The sequence below is a fragment of the Littorina saxatilis genome, linkage group LG8, assembly GCF_037325665.1.
Source record: "Littorina saxatilis isolate snail1 linkage group LG8, US_GU_Lsax_2.0, whole genome shotgun sequence".
Lineage (NCBI taxonomy): Eukaryota > Metazoa > Mollusca > Gastropoda > Littorinimorpha > Littorinidae > Littorina > Littorina saxatilis.
In genome coordinates, this window is record NC_090252.1 from 68,856,897 (window position 1) to 68,876,896 (window position 20,000).

At 43.5% G+C, this 20,000-nt stretch overlaps 2 protein-coding genes across 2 annotated transcripts in view; one reads left to right on the forward strand and one right to left on the reverse strand.

Moving 5' to 3' along the window:
- LOC138974831 (uncharacterized) overlaps positions 1 to 20,000 on the reverse strand; it is a 128,200-nt gene that overhangs the window by 52,560 nt on the left and 55,640 nt on the right. The window lies entirely within an intron of this gene.
- Positions 856 to 13,587, forward strand: LOC138974423 (uncharacterized). The gene is made up of 6 exons (XM_070347137.1): positions 856 to 1,051; positions 2,114 to 2,347; positions 5,384 to 5,522; positions 8,498 to 8,769; positions 10,891 to 10,920; positions 12,489 to 13,587. Exons 1-6 carry the CDS (start codon positions 856 to 858, stop codon positions 12,932 to 12,934), a joined length of 1,317 nt encoding a protein of 438 aa, XP_070203238.1. The 3' UTR covers positions 12,935 to 13,587.

Genomic DNA, 20,000 nt, shown 5'->3' on the forward strand with positions numbered 1-20,000 from the left:
CGTCACACACAACAGCACACAGTTCGGCACTCAACTAACACAATACCTCTCGTCACACACAACAACACACAGTTCGGCACTCAACTAACACAATACCTCTCGTCACACAGAACAACACACAGTTCGGCACTGAACTAACACAAACAGCAAAGAGTTGGCAATCAACATTGATGGTTTCAGTGTTGCACAATGCACAGTAAACAGTCCCCTTCACTCATCGTTAAGAGTTGGCAGTCAACATTGATGGTTTCAGTGTTGCACATGTACAGTAAACAGTCCCCTTCACTCATCGTTAAGAGTTGGCAATCAACATTGATGGTTTCAGTGTTGCACATGCACAGTAAACAGTCCCCTTCACTCATCGTTAAGAGTTGGCAATCAACATTGATGGTTTCAGTGTTGCACAATGCACAGTAAACAGTCCCCTTCACTCATCGTTAAGAGTTGGCAATCAACATTGATGATTTCAGTGTTGCACAATGCACAGTAAACAGTCCCCTTCACTCATCGTTAAGAGTTGGCAATCAACATTGATGGTTTCAGTGTTGCACAATGCACAGTAAACAGTCCCTTCACTCATCGTTAAGAGTTGGCAATCAACATTGATGGTTTCAGTGTTGCACAATGCACAGTAAACAGTCCCCTTCACTCATCGTTAAGAGTTGGCAGTCAACATTGATGGTTTCAGTGTTGCACAATGCACAGTAAACAGTCCCTTCACTCATCGTTAAGAGTTGGCAATCAACATTGATGGTTTCAGTGTTGCACAATGCACAGTAAACAGTCCCTTCACTCATCGTTACCACAAAGAGTTTGCAGTCAACATTGGTGGTTCCAGTTTTGCACAATGTTGCGATGAGGAAGAACGCGACCCAGAGCTCCAAACTGACAGGCGGGCCGTCTTTTGCTGTGGATGGGGTCATGGACTTTCCGCATGCAGAAAGCTGCACCGCTATGGACACGACCAGCAAGGTGAGCTGGTGGCAAGTGGACCTGGCTAACGTCTTCATGGTCTACTACGTCACTGTGACCAGCTGCGAGGATTGCAGTGGTCAGCGTCTTTTCAGTGTTTTTATCATATACATCGTGTGGTTAGTGTCATCTCAATGTTTCTATCATAGAAATAATGTGTTAAGTGCCATCTCAATGCAATGTTTTTATCATAAAAATAATGTGGTAAATATGTGTTCAGTGTTTCCATCCCAGAAATACACAGAACCACATTATCTGAACATAGCTCAGTTCCAAAACACACGTTGCCACTTATACTGCAGAAATGCGATCATGGAGATGGGGCTCGAGCTCCGATACATGTGCATATTTTCGAAAGAAAAGGATGTCATGTGAAGTCGACACAAAGTGTGTATTGAAGCTCATTTGTTTAACTCTGACGCCAGCTTCATGTTTTTCAACTTATCCCCGACTTTTAAAAATAAAATCCGACAGTGGTGAGTGGTTGTTCAGTGTCAGCTTTCACTTTAGTCTGCGTCCTTTCCTGTCAATATATCAGGATATGAGTGTTTTACGTGTTATAACTTTTGTCAAGCGATACAGAGTTGTAATAGTGAGGTGTTGTGGATGTTCTTGCAGCTAGATCTTTCACAATGTACACATTTCAGGGGTTTATAGACCTCTATATATGAAATGTCAAGGTCAAATTGAGATCATGGTGTGGTAAAATAATCAAAAGCTATCAATAACGTTGTACATTTGTAAAGCTAGAGCTCTATAGAACTTGTAGGGTTTAATGCGTTTAAAGCCATGGCATAATTATGGTTGACCCTCGTCAGATGCCAAAGACATGGTGAGGTCAAGATTGGCTAGCTCTAAAGAGAGAAAACTGACATGTTCTTGCTACTTATTGAAGGGTCAGATGGCCCCCAACCATATCACACGCTTTGTTGACTCTGGCATTACTAGTTGAAGATTAACAAACACTTTGCACACTTCCAGTAGTTGGTGTCCTCTGGGCATGACTCAAGTCTGATTGACCCTCTTCAAATCCCAAGGTTATCAAGTTAACGTCAATATATTTATAAGTAAATGTCTGAATTCTATCAACTATACCGAGGGTGAGCTGTCTGATGATCCACTCTTCTTGTTCTTCTTTCAGGAGACAAACTGAAAAGCTTTCAGGTGTACGTCAGCGAGCAGCCATACTCTTCGACCAACATGTCCGTAGAACAGCAGTGTGCCAGTATCAGCAAGTTGGATGGCTTCGGCAAAGGTCTGACAATCAACATTACCTGTGGAGCGTACCTCGAGGGTCAGTTTGTCTTCGTGGTGGCCGAGCAACCTTATTCCTTGGAATTCTGTGAGGTGCAGGTGTTTGCTCACGAAGTGGAAGGTAAGGCAACTGAGGCATTATCGGGGATGGGCACATAGATTTTGCCTGTTGCAGATTCGAGTTTTTTTTTTTTTTTTTCTGGGGGGGGGGGGGGGGGGCAGTCACTTAGTAAAAGTGGATAAAAGCTGCAAAAGAGTGGCATGAATTCGCTCTATTAATTTGCTGCAAACTTCGTCTGCCGTCGAGGTGTTGGGAAAAAGCAGTTAGGCCTCAGCTCTGAGAATAACGGTGTCATACGATTTTGCAAAATTGTAACCAAAGAAAATCGCAAGCAGTTTGGTCGGACTGTAATTCAGTTTTGGACAACATTGCTTGGAAAAAATTAGAATCAACAATACCAGCGTGACTTATTCTAAAGAATGACACTTTAAATGCTGTCAGATGATACAGTCTTTACCTAACACAATACCGGAAAGCCAGTTTTGTCAGTAGGTGCTGAACAGGACGGTAGGCACCACCCACCCTCTGCGTTCGCAATGCCGACCCACTCCCTTAAAAATGTCATTGTCAAAGTTCTGAGGTTTCAAGTGAAATTGCGTCACTCAATGTACGTCGTATATAATTATATATGTATGTACGTCATTACCTTTCTGTCGGGCGGCGATTCTAAATCTCTCTCTTTCGGTCTCTCTCTCGGTCTCTCTCTCTCTTTCGGTCTCTCTCTCTCTCTCTCTCTCTCTCTCTCTCTCTCTCTCTCTCTCTCTCTCTCTCTCTCTCTCTCTCTCTCTCTCTCTCTCTCTCTCTCTCTCTCTCTCTCTCTCTCTCTCTCATTATGTTTTTGGTTTGTTTGTTTTGCTGCAGTTTTGCAGCTCAACCAAGGCTGCAATGATTTGACTCCTGTAAGAAGATGTGCAGGTGACCTAGCGTGTCACGACGGAGTCTGTAGTATGTATACGACTTGATTCATGCGATCTGGCAATGTGTTTTTCTTTCTGTTTCTCCTACACAACCTTTTTATATCTTTCCAAAAGTGTTCTGCTTTTTCTAGTCCCAGAGTCAAGGTCGAACCGAGAAGGAATGACACAAGTGATCAATTGCCACAAACTTACTGAGGTAGTCTTTGCTTAAATCTTGCTGACTTTAACCTCTCAATATTGGAGATAGCTTGTCCGGTCATCTATTGGCGAGGAACCCTAACTGATTAGTAAGGTGAACAATCACAGGGCTTTTTATTCAAGGGCACGTTAAAGGTGCCGTGCTTGTCAGTCCCTTGTGTACGGAGGCTCTAGGGCGTTCACTCATGCCTTAGGTATCTATCCATTTATCTTATACCACATTCCGTTGACCTTCTTGTAAGGAGTTGAACCCTGTATTTTTGTGTGCAAATTAATTGTCACTATTGTTGTTACGGGGAAGAATTATGCCCAAACCATATAATTATGGAAGTATATTAGTTTCGAGTAAAGAGTTAATTTCAAAACATTCTGTTTTATTATGGACTAGCAATCACATGGCATTTGGCTCCATTTTGGCATACTCCACACATACTTTTGCCCTAGAACGTGATCGCGGTAATGTTGATTACATTTTAAACGTATTTGTGTAGTTATATGTGGGATAGCTGTGTAAATATTGTGATTGTTTATATCGTAACTTGCTAAAGAAAAAAAATCGTTGCTTTAACAGTGCTCTGACCGGAGCAACCGTTGTTGTTTTTCATCGCAAAACAGCACGGCTGTAGGTTGAACAATGTTAAAGCAACGGTCGTGTTGGCAGCCCCACATTGACACTGATAAAAAAAATGTAAGGAGTACAATTTGAGATTATTTCGGAGTGGGGGTGGGGGGGGGGAGTGGGGGTGGGGGGGAGTGAGGTGGAGGGGAATTTGGTGGGAGGGTGTTAGACTTCATTGTTGCGTGAGCGAACGAATGCTGAAGATGCCTTGTAGACGAATTTGGGAAATGACTCTGTGGGGTTTGAATGGGTTGTGAAAGAGTGAAACTAAGCAAGTCAAACTGTTAACATGTGCTCCTTGTCCATGCCTTACGGCACACCCCTCGCTAGTGGCTGGCTCATAATGTTAACATGTGCTCCTTGTCCACGCTTTACGGCACACCCCTCGCTAGTGGCTGGCTCATAATGTTAACATGTGCTCCTTGTCCACGCTTTACGACACACCCCTCGCTAGTGGCTGGCTCATAATGTTAACATGTGCTCCTTGTCCACGCTTTACGGCACACCCCTCGCTAGTGGCTGGCTCATAATGTTAACATGTGCTCCTTGTCCACGCTTTACGGCACACCCCTCGCTAGTGGCTGGCTCATAATGTTAACATGTGCTCCTTGTCCACGCTTTACGGCACACCCCTCGCTAGTGGCTGGCTCATAATGTCACATAGAGATGTTGGACTGACTAAACACAGGAGTATTCACGCTTTACGGCACACCCCTCGCTAGTGGCTGGCTCATAATGTCACATAGAGATGTTGGACTGACTAAACACAGGAGTATTCACGCTTTATGGCACACCCCTCGCCAGTGGCTGGCTCATAATGTCACATAGAGATGTTGGACTGACTAAACACAGGAGTATTCACGCTTTACGGCACACCCCTCGCTAGTGGCTGGCTCATAATGTCACATAGAGATGTTGGACTGACCAAACACAGGAGTATTCACGCTTTACGGCACACCCCTCGCTAGTGGCTGGCTCATAATGTCACATAGAGATGTTGGACTGACTAAACACAGGAGTATTCACGCTTTACGGCACACCCCTCGCTAGTGGCTGACTCATAATGTCACATAGAGATGTTGGACTGACTAAACACAGGAGTATTCACGCTTTACGGCACACCCCTCGCTAGTGGCTGACTCATAATGTCACATAGAGATGTTGGACTGACTAAACACAGGAGTATTCACTCTTTACAACCCATACACACCTGACTAAGTCATTCCCGAACATCATCTTGTGAATGCTACGGTTGTCAGTGAGCCGCTCAGAATATAACAATGCAAGAATGTGTGGTGCCTGCTCTGAAAGCTGACGATGTATTTGTACTCTTAAGATCTCTATCTCTGTGTACTGTTTCAGAGGCTGGCATAGATGGACAGCTAACGTGTCCGAGTCGATGGTACAACAACACGCCAGTGACCTTGAGATGTGAGGTCAACAAGACCAGCGAATCAACACGATGCGGCTACCAGACTTTGAACCGCACCTATTTCACACTGTGAGATATGTTTCATGCTTTGTAGATTCAGTCAAGTAATGACTGTCACGATTTAGTGACATGGTCCGAGAAAGAGTCACTTTTTCGGGTGCCTTTGTCAAATTGCGACAGAAAGCGCCTGTTTTCTGTCAACGGTTGTGGGTTTTGCTAACCATGTATAGCCGAGCACGGGAATTTCGTTGATTCAGTGGTTCCGCGTGCGTGATTCTGCTTGTTGGGCAAAATTATCGATAACTGAACTGGGGTAGTGACAAGGTGAGTCACGTGATTTTGGTCAAGGTTATCTGTCTGAGACATTTTAACTGGACACTCGAACACTCAGCGCTGGGGAGGACGGTCGTGTCTTATATTTCCTGCGAGCTTTGATGGATTTCATCGCTTTGATTTCTGCATTGATTTCAACGCGCCGCTCTGCATGTACAGGAGGGGTTCCAGGAAACTTCAGTTGAGACCACCTTCTCTCTTTTCACATGCGGTCTGATGTCGACGGGTCGTCAATTTCTCTTCGCTGTGCGGGGAAGGTTTTTCACCGCATAAGGTATTCGGCGAGAGGGTGAATGGGGTATCGCTGTTGACGAACAGAGGCCATTCAAAGGAGGAAGCGGTTTTCGCTTCAATAAGAGTGCTACTTACATAGGCTTTTGAGGTAATAAATCATTATTTAACGCTGTTGACGAGTCTGTGTTTGTGGAATGAAATACTCTTTGTTGTTCTTTCCAGGTTAGCGCATAATTTGCTCTATGTGACGCTAGAATAATAATCTGAATGTGTTTTTTGCAGATATCGAGAGAAGGAAGGAAATAGCTGATTTGTTGTTGTGAAAGTTCGTTTGTGCAGGCCCACGTGCTCGATGCGATATGTAAAGATGACATGTTTAAAGGTGGAGGTTGAGGGGTAGCGTGGCATGTTTAGTACACCGATGCTTTTTGTTGCAGCCTTTCTACCTATTATTGTCTGCTGCGTTTTTCTACGCTACGTAACTGCCGACTACGGGTCATCGCTGTATGCTGTAACCGGGTCATCGCTGTATGCTGTAACCGGGATCATCTGATGTAACCAGCTAACCGGCTAACCAGCGACTGGGTGAGGCGCCCGATGTCTCCACTGTTCCCTGCTTCGTCGTCACACCAACCAGCACTTCTTTTGACGGAGCAGTTGTGGAGACTATGAACTAACATACGGGCCGTCCACTCAGTGGCGAAACAAAGCTAAGTGCACCATGTCTTTGCACCCTGTTTATCACCGTTGTCATCTTTTATGTTCATGATTATATTCGAGTGGTGACAACGTGGGGTGTGTGACACCTGCATAAATTGGCACTTTTAAGCAGATCAGTAAATTTTCCTAGCTATACACGGGATCAGCGTGTTACTATAATTTCTATACTTTAACTGGCATTTTTGTCAGTGACCACTGTGTTTACGTGTTTAACGTAAAAAGAACATATTTTGGAGTGAAGTCTCGAGGGAGGTGGCGAGTTATTACATAAACAGGCGTCTGAAACTTATACTTTTGTGGATTCTATTTAATTGTATGACTGCGAGAGTGGATCGTGGTGTGGTTAGTTAGTTAGAAGTAACTAACCGTTTCATAATCACCTTATGTGATATATTGAAACGTGACAATGACTGATTGTTTTAACAAGAGCGAAGAGCAGGGTTTGTCTCCCGATGTATGTGTGTGTGTCTGGGTGTCTGTCTGTATGTGTGGGTGTCTGTCTGTATGTGTGTGTGTCTGTCTGTCTGGGTGTCTGTCTGTATGTGTGTGTGTCTGTGTGTGTGTCTGGGTGTCTGTCTGTATGTGTGTGTGTCTGGGTGTCTGTCTGTATGTGTGTGACAGGCTTTTCTCAAAATCTACTGGACGTATTGTTATGACAGTTGGTACATATACTTTTGAGAGCATGTGCTTGAAATGATTGTTCACAACCTCTGTAAATGATTGTTCACAACCTCTGTAAATGATTGTTCACAACCTCTGTAAATGATTGTTCACAACCTCTGTAAATGATTGTTCACAACCTCTGTAAATGATTGTTCACAACCTCTGTAAATGATTGTTCACAACCTCTGTAAATGATTGTTCACAACCTCTGTAAATGATTGCTCACAACCTCTGTAAATGTACGTACCCCTATTGTAAGACCCCACCTTTTTAAGACCTGGTTTTCTCAGATGTGTTGATGCCTCACAAGCTGGGCTCCACTGGACCACTTCAGTGTAGTTGGTTGTTATTGTGTAGTGTCTCTTCAGTGTAGTTGGTTGGTTGTTATTGTGTAGTGTCTCTTCAGTGTAGTTGGTTGTTATTGTGTAGTGTCTCTTCAGTGTAGTTGGTTGTTATTATTGTGTATTGTTTCTTCAGTGTAGTTGGTTGTTATTATTGTGTAGTGTCTCTTCAGTGTAGTTGGTTGGTTATTATTGTGTAGTGTCTCTTCAGTGTAGTTGGTTGGTTATTATTGTGTAGTGTCTCTTCAGTGTAGTTGGTTGGTTATTATTGTGTAGTGTCTCTTCAGTGTAGTTGGTTGGTTATTATTGTGTAGTGTCTCTTCAGTGTAGTTGGTTGGTTATTATTGTGTAGTGTCTCTTCAGTGTAGTTGGTTGGTTATTATTGTGTAGTGTCTCTTCAGTGTAGTTGGTTGGTTATTATTGTGTAGTGTCTCTTCAGTGTAGTTGGTTGGTTATTATTGTGTAGTGTCTCTTCAGTGTAGTTGGTTGGTTATTATTGTGTAGTGTCTCTTCAGTGTAGTTGGTTGTTATTATTGTGTAGTGTCTCTTCAGTGTAGTTGGTTGGTTGTTATTGTGTAGTGTCTCTTCAGTGTAGTTGGTTGGTTATTATTGTGTAGTGTCTCTTCAGCAGTTAATGCTATTCCAAACCGATGCACGTTTCTTTCCTTGTTCCATTCACCACAACAAAGACATATCTTTCCTTGTTCCATTCACCACAACAAAGACATATCTTTCCTAACACATGATCTGCAGGCAGGGCAAACCTGGCGACAGTTCCGAGTGCGTGATTGTGAATGATGGCTTCACCGACTGTCGCACCACAAGCACCCAGCCGGGACCTGTCGGTTCGTGCTGGTGTGAACAAAACAGCACTCACTACAGCTTTGTCTATCGCTTGACGGCTATCGCGGGGCAACATGACGGGTTCTGGTACTGCCGGAAGCAATGCGTAACAACAGACTTTATCTATGGTCTGCACATGAAATACCACGTCGAGTGTCTCGGCGTTAGGGTGATCGATAACGGTATGTATGTCCATTTTTTTGTCTTCCATTCACAGCTGTTCCAAGGGCTTCATGTTTTCCTCCTTAGCTGCAGGCAGACTGGGCTATTTTTAGCATCCTTTCCACCACCGCTCTACACAGCAATGCTGGCCATGCACAGTATAGACAGTAATTGTGTTTATGGATGACAGACACACTTAGAGGGTCATTCATATTTAGGGTTTTTATAATTTCCGGAACTAATGACTTCCATGACATGGAAAGAATCATACGTCACATCTTAGATGTGCCTAGAATTGTACATGGGATAAGAATCACGTGTCCTTACACCTACATCAATGCCGAGTATCTGCAGTGTGGCTGATTACCGTACATAAATGACTTCTTTTAAACTTTGAAGTTTGCAGTTTGCTTTTGATGTCGTTCAGAAAAGAAAAACAAACGATAAGAAAGAAGCAAAACATGGTGATTAATGAATTATTCTACAAAGGAAATAACCGGCACGGTTGGCCTAGTGGTAAGGCGTCCGCCTCGTGATCGGGAGGTCGTGGGTTCGAACCCCGGCCGGGTCATACCTAAGACTTTAAAATTGGCAATCTAGTGGCTGCTCCGCCTGGCGTCTGGCATTATGGGGTTAGTGCTAGGACTGGTTGGTCCGGTGTCAGAATAATGTGACTGGGTGAGACATGAAGCCTGTGCTGCGACTTCTGCCTTGTCTGTGGCGCACGTTATATGTCAAAGCAGCACCGCCCTGATATGGCTCTTCGTGGTCGGCTGGGCGTTAAGCAAACAAACAAATACAAAGGAATGAGCCAGACGCTTGATGTTGGGTATGTGTCCAGGCGGACGAAGATCCTTTTACCAAGCACACGCCGGGTGGGATCTGCAGGGGTATACATGATCTGTCGGAAGGGAGGGGGGGGAGGGGGGGTGGGGTGGGGGGAGGGGAGCAGGAGACTTACAGATCGTCTAATGGTAATTGGGAATTAGTTTATTAGTTTTTCGCTTGTAGTGACTGTAAAATTAACAGTACAGAGATGTTTCCTATATGCAATGACAGAAGACTATTTTTTCTACTCACACAATCATACCATATAGCTGTAAGTGGTCTTTCCTGTTCTAAGTTTGACACTGACCGCATGAGACACAGGGTTCTCAAAGACTTGGTCTGATAAAGGGAAGTAATTACGGCATCGCTCTATATTATTGGATTACTGATTATGCTTTGTTGGTTGAGGCCAATGTTGGAAGAATTAGACTTGACTATCCGTGAGCGTTGTCTGCTTGATTCAGACTATTGTGTAGCGTTCTTTTATGTAAGGGGGTAGGTGGTTAGCAGACTGCATATGCACAGTACAAAATAATGTCGTGCATTGAAAAGTCGGGGAGTTCTTAATTCTTGATATAAATTGTTTAGAATGTTGTTATCTATGTAAACACTCAACATTTTGTGATCAACGTTTTCAACTGTATCGCTATTACTCAATAAATCAGGACCACTTGAGGCAGTATTCTGGCGTTTTGGGTTAGTTGTTATTATCACGAATTCAGTTTTCGTCGGGTTAAGAGACATACTTATGTTTAAATCCAGTCGATTCTGTTAAACGTTCCTTGGGTTGCTTGTGAGATAAGTTTGTGTTGCTGGGGTGGATTGTAGTGTCTTCTGCAAAACAAGTCACACCAACGCTGAATATGAAGGAGTAGGCAATTAACATATAGAGCAGAGGTCATAATTAGGAAACAAATCTGTTCAGAAGTGCAGTCATTTCAGAGGTGTCTGAAACAACAAACAAACACAAATGAAGTATAACATACTAACTGATCGAGCTTATACAGGCCTGAAAATGGCGAGTATTGTACTCTAGAAACATGTAACTGGCTAGTAGAAATGTTCATCTACTCGCCAAAGGCGAGTAAAGTTGCCGAAAAAATGTGTTGGTTTGGCTAGTAAAGTTTGCCCTATGGCTAGTACATTTTCAGAATCCCTAGCCAAAGGGCGAATACACCATTTGTTGGACTTTCAGCGCTGTTATACCGTGATAAGTAACTTGTTAGCAAGACTCGGTCTCAAGTGCTATGATGTAGAAACATTCACTGACATCTCGTCTGTTTCATAAACCTGTGACCATATGTCTTCACCAGCAACGTCTATCACCACCTCAACCACCGAAGGTAAATATAAGCAAGTATGCAGCGAACAATTTTTATTAAACAACAATTTTAATTTCGTAGAACTTGTTTCCGATGTTGCTCAATTAATTGTTGGCTTGTATTACTAATTCAATTGATAATAGAAAGGCTCACGACGATTTTCATGAACTAGGGTACTTGATCATATCAGACAAACATACCCACCGCAATCTTTTACTTAATGTGAGTGTCACATTCAAATGTTACAGCAGGAAAAACATAAAAGATTAACAGACACCGCGGACGGTGAATCATTTTGTATTTTATAATCATGCCAGATATGTGTTAACAGAGAAAGTAAATAACACATCAGTCATGAACTTCTCAGCTTAACTTTCCTTGTTAGAAACCTACAGTCTAAGGTTGACTTTATATGTCTGCTCTACAAGAACGCTTCTACCTTTACACTGGTGCAATTCTGTAACACATGTTACATAGCCACTGGTGAATTAACAGAGAGAAAAATAAAGAAAAACGGTAATCGGGAGGTAATCGGGACCGACCAAACAGACTGAGCCAGTAGCGCGACATATGTCGTGACAACCAGGTGACAGTATACGTAAAGTAGCGCGACAACCAGCCTAAGGGTTAACAAAAGTCGGAACATCACAAACAGAATAATTCACTTATATTAACAACTCTTGAAAGGAAATGTACAGCTATTTTTACGATCTACAACCACCTGTTCTTTAACATTCTTGTTCATAGGAAACACAGCGACACATTGCTCACACACAATGCACCACATCAGATCCAATCGGTAATAACGATTTCATTTCCTTGACAAACAATGTCTTTGTTGTTTCACAACGAACCCGAGACAGAGTTACCACAATCCATGTCCTCCAGAGGAACACTGCATCTGTCGCAAATCAACCATGTTCAATGCTTGCCTGCTCTAACATTCACCGAATTACGCTTTGGACTACACAGTCCGGAAGATGTGGGTCGTGTACGACCCATACTTTCTAAAGAAGGATTCAACGAAAAAGTATATCGGTCGTACTACACGACCAACGCCATCCGAATTGGAATAGACGTTTTGCCGCCTCTTTGCAGAGTATGGGTCGTACACGACCCACGCCATCCGAATAGGAATAAACGTTTTGCCGCCTCTTTGCAGAGTATGGGTCGTACACGACCCACGCCATCTGAATAGGGATAAGCACCGTCAAATTCCTTACGTAATTCCATATGGGGTCGGCCACGACCCATATCATCTGGATTGTGTAGTTCAAATTACGTCATCGTTTATTGTGTTGTTTACAAAGATAATCTCTTTTTTTAAAGTTGGGCAATGAGATGCTCGTATGGTGATTGGAGATTACAGGAAGTCCCAATCAAAAACTCCAAATAGTTTCACAAATAAAGAGGATTGTGTGAGGCTCTGGGTCATCTACGACCCACAAAGCACGATGAAAGTTAAAGCGTTATTTATGCCTTGTGTTGGTTGCACAGGTCAAAATTAAATCAATCATGTTCAAACATTGCCAGCTTTAAAACTTAGTGTATGCCATGGGTTTGATGACCCCCTGCACATTGTGTTGCAGGACTCGTGGTTGAGGACGATAGCATTCAGCCTGGGAGAACGCCTGACGACGACAGCCCAAGGCCTGGGGTAAGGCCTGGGGTAAGGCCTGACGACGACAGCTCAACGCCTGGGAATAAGCCTGACGATAACAGCAAAAAGCCTGGGGGCACGGCAACCGGTGCATCGAACGCGCTTGTCATCGGTCTGAGTGTGCCAGCAGCGATATGCGCCGTCATGGCAGCATTTGGATTTGGCCTCTTCTGGAAACGTAGATCAGAAGGTCAACACAACGCGCCTCTAGCAAAAACAAAGGCTCCTCCAGCCAATGCCCCTTCTTCACATGCTGGGCAGTTTTTTGGCGACAAGACTGTCCACGAGTCTCTTGACTCTGAGCTTGACGACTCCAGTGTCGCTGAGTCAGAGACCAGTGAAGGCCTAGAGACAAGTTTAGAGTCTCAAGTATGAAATGTTGCCACATCAAGTCCTCGTGGTCAATTGCCATCAATGAAACAGTGGAAACATTTAAGCAAACAAAACACCAACAACAGTCAAAACTCGTTCAATAAAAATCATTAACACACACACACACACACACACACACACACACACACACACACACACACACACACACACACACACACACACACACACACAGGCGCGCGTTAATTTCCATCACGTAACTTAATTACCCCCTGTGACATGTTAGTGTGGTTCTCAGAACCAGTGTCGGCAATGAGACCGCAGACGAAATCTCGCACTTAGATGTTTGTGAAGCGTGAGACATGGAATTTTCCGAGTGTACGTCTGTGGCTTGGGCCATTGAATGATAAGGAGAACAGAAATGGTCAGTTTTACAATCATTAACATAATCCACCTGGCTATATCTCATTCGTTTACTGATCAACTCCTTTTTTTGCACTGAAATGATGTTGATGGTTACATTGGTTTATCCAGACTTGGCTTGGAAGAGGGAAACCTGATGGTAGAGGCTTAAACACACGGCGAGTAAACTGGCCTTGACACAAACTGGCCTTGACACAAACTGGCCTTGACACTGGAAAAAAAGAGAATGTTGAGAGCGCGGTAGTGCAACTGAAAAGCATAAATGAGCACTTGGATGACCCGACAGTAATAATTGTTTAGTTGAGTCGAAATGCCCCCCCCCCCCCCCCCCCCCCCCACCGATCCACCCCTGACATCTACCTATGAGTTTTCTTAGCACTTCGTTGCATGTTTAAAGACATCTGATTCGTTCACCTTTTTAACGTGATTGCATTTATTCTCTGTCAGAGATTTGTGTTGTTGTATTAATTAGTATTCATGAGTCCATTGTCATTGCGTCGTTATAGCCTTGTTATGAATCTCTACATTATTTCGTGTTTCTGTTTGCTTGTTTCTCTGTGCAATGTAATCTTGTCATATTTTCTGTGAAGTAAACTGCCCTTGCTTTTGGGCCAATATATATACCTCTTGACTACTACTAATGTGCGTACGTAAGCATGTGTTTGCGTTTTCGCACGGGTGTGTGTGTGTGTGTGTGTGTGTGTGTGTGTGGATGTCAGGGGCGGATCAGTTGCTTTGTAAGGGGGGGTGCACTTTGAATCGAAAGTGAATGTGATGGGAGCGAAGCGCCCGAATTTGCTAGGGGGTCCGGGGGCATGCTCCCCCGGAAAAAATTTGGCTCAAAGAAGCAAAATGGTGCCATCTGGTGCCATTTGAACTTATAAATGGTCATAGAATCAGCTTTCCAAATTTTTTTTTTTTTTTTGCTGGAGGGGGGTGCACGTGCACCCTGTGCACTCCGCCCCCCCCCCCCCCCCCCCTCGTCCGCCCCTGCGTGTCTATCTGTGCATGCGTGATTTTGGTTCGGTGTGATTGTGTGTGCGCGTATGTGTGTATGCGTATGTGTGTGTGTGTGTGTGTTCATATGTGTGTGTGTGTGCGTGCGTGCGTGCGTGCGTGTCTGTGTATGTGTGTGTGTGTGTGTGTGTGTGTGTGTGACGGAGTGATTGGGTTTGTGTTACTGTTTGTCGATTTCTAACGGGATTCTTGAAGGCTTCGCCTCTTGTTGTTTCAAGGTTTTGTGCACCGTCAAACAAAAATGCGAATTCGTTGACCAAGACTTAAAGACGTATAGGGTCGTGTGAACCAATCCTTCATTGTTCTTTTTCATTACTGAAATGACGTCATTGTGATTGACATGCATGTGTGACGTCAAGTCAAGTAGTTCCTTCTGGAGAGCGATTTTGCACTGCCCGCCAGTACTGTCTGCCAGTACATTTTGTTTTTATGTCAATCTGCAACCCAGTTTTCAAATCAAAAGACAACAGATTGAACTACAGAGGACATGCAAGCAGATCAAGCTCAATGAAGAAAGAAACATTGCCATGTGCTGTCCTGTTTTGGGTCACAAGCGGTGAGTTCTGCCTTTTGTTTACAAAACTGAGCAAGTCCACCGAAGCTCCTGATTATATATATAACAAAATTGACTTTTTCTGTTGGAGTTAATGATTCAAAAGTGACGAGCATCTTAATCAAACTGTATAGATGGCTGGACAAATAACATGTTCATTATAATCTGACGACTGGCCTTGGTTTTCTTGAGAATTTCGCGGACTATCTTTGTTTTGTCACTTTTTCCACCGTTATTACGCTTGCAAACAACGTCTTCTTCACACCTCACACATAACTCCGAAGCCCCTGGCAACAATATCACGGCGTCGCTAGATCTTCCTGTCAATTGTTATCCGGATCAGTGGGATTGGCATATTACGTAGAACACGTGCACAACTATTACTATTACTGTGATGTGTGTCATTTTCACATTCCAATGGTAGTTGTTTGGTTGTGTGTGGCCTCGGCATAAACGTAGAATCTGACAATAAAGTAGATTCGGGAATTGCCTTGACTGCTCCGCCTGGCGTCTGGCATTATGGGGTTACGTCAGTGCTAGGACTGGTTGGTCCGGTGTCAGAATAATGTGACTGGGGGAGACATGAAGCCTGTGCTGCAACTTCTGTCTTGTGTTTATGGTCGGCTGGGCTTTAAGCAAATAAACAAACAAACAAAATTGCCTTGACATTTCGCCACGGCTTTCTAAATGTGTTTACCCACACTGGAACTTGAGACGCGGGTGATGGTGTATGTGTGTGAGTGTGTGCGCGCACATGTGTGGGTGTGTGTGTGTGTGTGTGTGTGTGTGTGTGTGTGTATGTGTGTGTGTATGTGTGTGTGTATGTGCGTGTGTGTGTGAGTGTGAGTGAGTATGTGTGTGTGTGTGTTTGTGTGTGTGTGTGTGTGTAAAGCGATTCCGAGAAAACTACTTGACCGATCTTTATAAAACTTCACCTTTGAGAGTTCTAGGGTATAATATCCACAAATGTTTATTTTGCTTTCGATAAATGTCTTTGATGTCGTCATATCCGGCTTTTAGTGAAAGTTGAGGCAGCACAGTCACGCCCTGTTTAAAAAAAAATCAAATTGATTGACATGTTGTACAAACATTCTTCGACGAAGCCTGGACTCTGGGATTGCATTTCAACTCATAAGCTTAATACATAAATTATGAGTTTGGTCATTAAAAATATTAAAATCTAAATTAAAGTTATCTTATTCTGAGGCGCAATCGCTAATGCACTACGCTAGCTTGTCAAATCCTGTACGTTTTTTACGCTGCGAGGATTCGACGAAGCTATATGTTGTCTAGATGATAGTGCCACTGTAATTTTTGTTAATGCCGAATAAGACGACATCTTAAAGATCCTTGTCTACATTTGTATACATAAATCGGCATTTGACCATTGAAATACTACGTCTATTCCCTACAAATATAAATAGATACACCCCCCTTCGATCAGGAAGGACGAAGCCAGGGTAGCCGATTGAAAATTCATGATAGTAATTCAGCGTAGTGGGAAATCCTTATTTGTCAAATGCTGATGGCAAAACACCTCTCGAATACCATGCATTTCGCGCGTTTAAAAAAAAAATCGTGAACAGTGCTCCAATACCCAGTGCCAAACTGTTGCTGTGATTGTGTGGGTGTGGCTGTCAGCATTTGATTGGTCGATATTTATAGTCAAAGCACATGCGCTTTGCACATGAAAATCAAAACATTGGAAGTGTTACTAACACTTCTCAAACATAATATCTATTTTTACATATATATTTTTTTCTATACATTTTCCCCCATGGTTCATTCATCATCTGACATAGCTTTTTAGCGAAATCTAACCACAAGATTGTTAAAAAAAAAAAAGCAAAAATGTAGACGACCACCTTTAAAGGTTTATCAAAGCAATGACACAAATTGAGGGGGTTATAATTTACAAAAATATGTATGTAACATGTTTTATAAAGACAATAGTATGTCTAGTCGTTTTCAGGGAAACACACGCCTTCTAGATTCGTTCTGAAACTGTCAGTAAAAATGTCTTGCCGCTTGTCTGGAGTCTTCTGACCCTGACACTCTCTGAAGTTCCACAGCTCTAGCTTTAAAACTGTCCCAAGCAGGAATAATTTCCCTTGACTTGAACCCCGCGTTGATCTCACAGTGTGGCCAGGGTCAACTCAAGTTGCCTCATTGCCAACCGTGACGGGGCCTGATGTCCTGGTGACCAACGGAACCAGTAAGCTGCACTTAACATGCAATGTAGCGAATCCTTCATCAGTGGATCGCTTCGCGTGGTTCACCCCTCTCCCGAACACAAAACGCTGTGTGACGAGCTCGGACGGCACACAATGCACGTTCACACCAACACTGGACGACAACAAAAAGAACGTCATCTGCAGAGCGCTGGACTCTAACGCTGTCACCTTAGCAGTGGCAACTTACACAGTGAACCTGAAATGTACGTATATATTACGACCAATCACAAATAGTGGACAAATACTATACTTGACATAATGTGTTGACAAACAGAATGGCGATACATATAGCGTACGACGTTATCAATCCGGATACAGCGAATACTACATGGGTTGATGTGTCATATCAGATGTACATGAGTTGTCTTATAATATTCAGTTATGACTAAATGTTTTAACATTGACTGGGAATCGAGGCGAGGGTGGTAGTTTCGTGTGTGTGTGTGTGTGTGTGTGTGTGTGTGTGTGTGTGTGTGTGTGTGTGTGTGTATGTTTGTGTGTGTGTGTGTGTATGTTTGTGTGTGTGTATGTGTGTGTGTGTGTGTGTGTGTGTGTGTGTAGAACGATTCCGAGAAAACTGCTGGACCGATCTTCATGAAACTTTACATAAGAGTTCCAAGATATGATATCCCCAGAGATTTGTTTTCATTGTTTTGATAATTGTCTGTGATGACGTTATAATTATACGCTTTTTGTGAAATTTGAGGCAGCATTGTCACGCCCACATTTTTTTATCAAACTAATTGCAATGTTGATTAAGTAATCTTCGACAAAGCCCGGACTATGAGATTGCATTTCAGCGTCGAATTAAGATTAATAATTTATCAATGAGTTTGGTCATTACAAATCTCAAAATTCTAATTAAAATAAAACATTTAACAATCGATCCAAAAATATTCCATCTTATTCTTTATCGTTTCCTGATTAAAAAAAAACCCATTTAGATAGGTTATATTTGAATTAAAAACAACCTAAGAACATTCTAAAGAATATATACAAGTGTGCTTTCTTTTAAAGCTCTGTACGCAACTACGCTATACTGACTTGTCACTTTCTGCACGGGCTTTCCTGTGAAGCGCTGTGAGATACATCGCTATACTGGCGTGTTACTTTCCGCACGCTTATTTTGTGCAAAAGTGCAGCTCTTTCTCAGTTGGTGCATGGCCGCGGGGGACAAACCTATTTAGGTTTGGTGAAAATAAAGTAATGTAGCCCGTTTAGCAAATTGTAATCAAAATATTAATTTTAGTAATTGATGCAAACAATTATTTCATGTCAAAGGCACAGTAAGCCTCCCGTTAACCATCACATATACGGTCAGGCTTTTACACACAGTACAAACACCCTTTCATTTAAACACTCACCGATTGAGAACATCCTAGGTGCCCTCCGTAAAGAGCGAACAATTTTCAAAGAATTTATTTTTGCGTGGTTTATCTTACCCCTGAGCCATCTTGAACCCGTGTGATCCCGTTTCCTTTTTTCACAATTTAGTCGTCAGTTAGTCATTTGAATGCGACTCGATGTGAGCTTATCTACAATAGCACGTTTGTATGCACGAAACAAACGGCTGTGGTTCACAAGAACTCTAGCGATGGCTTTTGACTGTTGAGAGGAACGGCGATATATGCATAAACCGTCGTCTGCTACGACCCTTGTTGTAAATCTGTCTGTCAACTACCAGCTTTGAGGTTCGCGACTTCCTCTCAAAAACCATATACAGATTAATATTTTAGCGTCACAAAGAGCAAATTATACGCTAACCTGGAAAGAACAACAGAGAGTATTTCATTCCACAAACACAGACTCGTCAACACCGTTAAATAAGGATGTATTACCTCAACAGCCTATGTAGGTAGCTCTCCTTTAAGTGAGTCAGCTCCCTTGTATGGCTAACGCCCGTCGACGCCTTTCCTGCCACACACCCCTCTTGTGCTGAATTCCTGCCACACACCACTCTTGTGCTGAATTCCTGCCACACACCCCTCTTGTGCTGAATTCCTGCCACACACCACTCTTGTGCTGAATTCCTGCCACACACCACTCTTGTGCTGAATTCCTGCCACACACCACTCTTGTGCTGAATTCCTGCCACACACCACTCTTGTGCTGAATTCCTGCCACACACCACTCTTGTGCTGAATTCCTGCCACACACCACTCTTGTGCTGAATTCCTGCCACACACCCCTCTTGTGCTGAATTCCTGCCACACACCACTCTTGTGCTGAATTCCTGCCACACGCCACTCTTGTGCTGAATTCCTGCCACACACCACTCTTGTGCTGAATTCCTGCCACACACCACTCTTGTGCTGAATTCCTGCCACACACCACTCTTGTGCTGAATTCCTGCCACACACCACTCTTGTGCTGAATTCCTGCCACACACCACTCTTGTGCTGAATTCCTGCCACACACCACTCTTGTGCTGAATTCCTGCCACACACCACTCTTGTGCTGAATTCCTGCCACACACCACTCTTGTGCTGAATTCCTGCCACACACCACTCTTGTGCTGAATTCCTGCCACACACCACTCTTGTGCTGAATTCCTGCCACACACCACTCTTGTGCTGAATTCCTGCCACACACCCCTCTTGTGCTGAATTCCTGCCACACACCACTCTTGTGCTGAATTCCTGCCACACACCCCTCTTGTGCTGAATTCCTGCCACACACCCCTCTTGTGCTGAATTCCTGCCACACACCCCTCTTGTGCTGAATTCCTGCCACACACCCCTCTTGTGCTGAATTCCTGCCACACACCACTCTTGTGCTGAATTCCTGCCACACACCCCTCTTGTGCTGAATTCCTGCCACACACCCCTCTTGTGCTGAATTCCTGCCACACACCACTCTTGTGCTGAATTCCTTTATGCGTTGG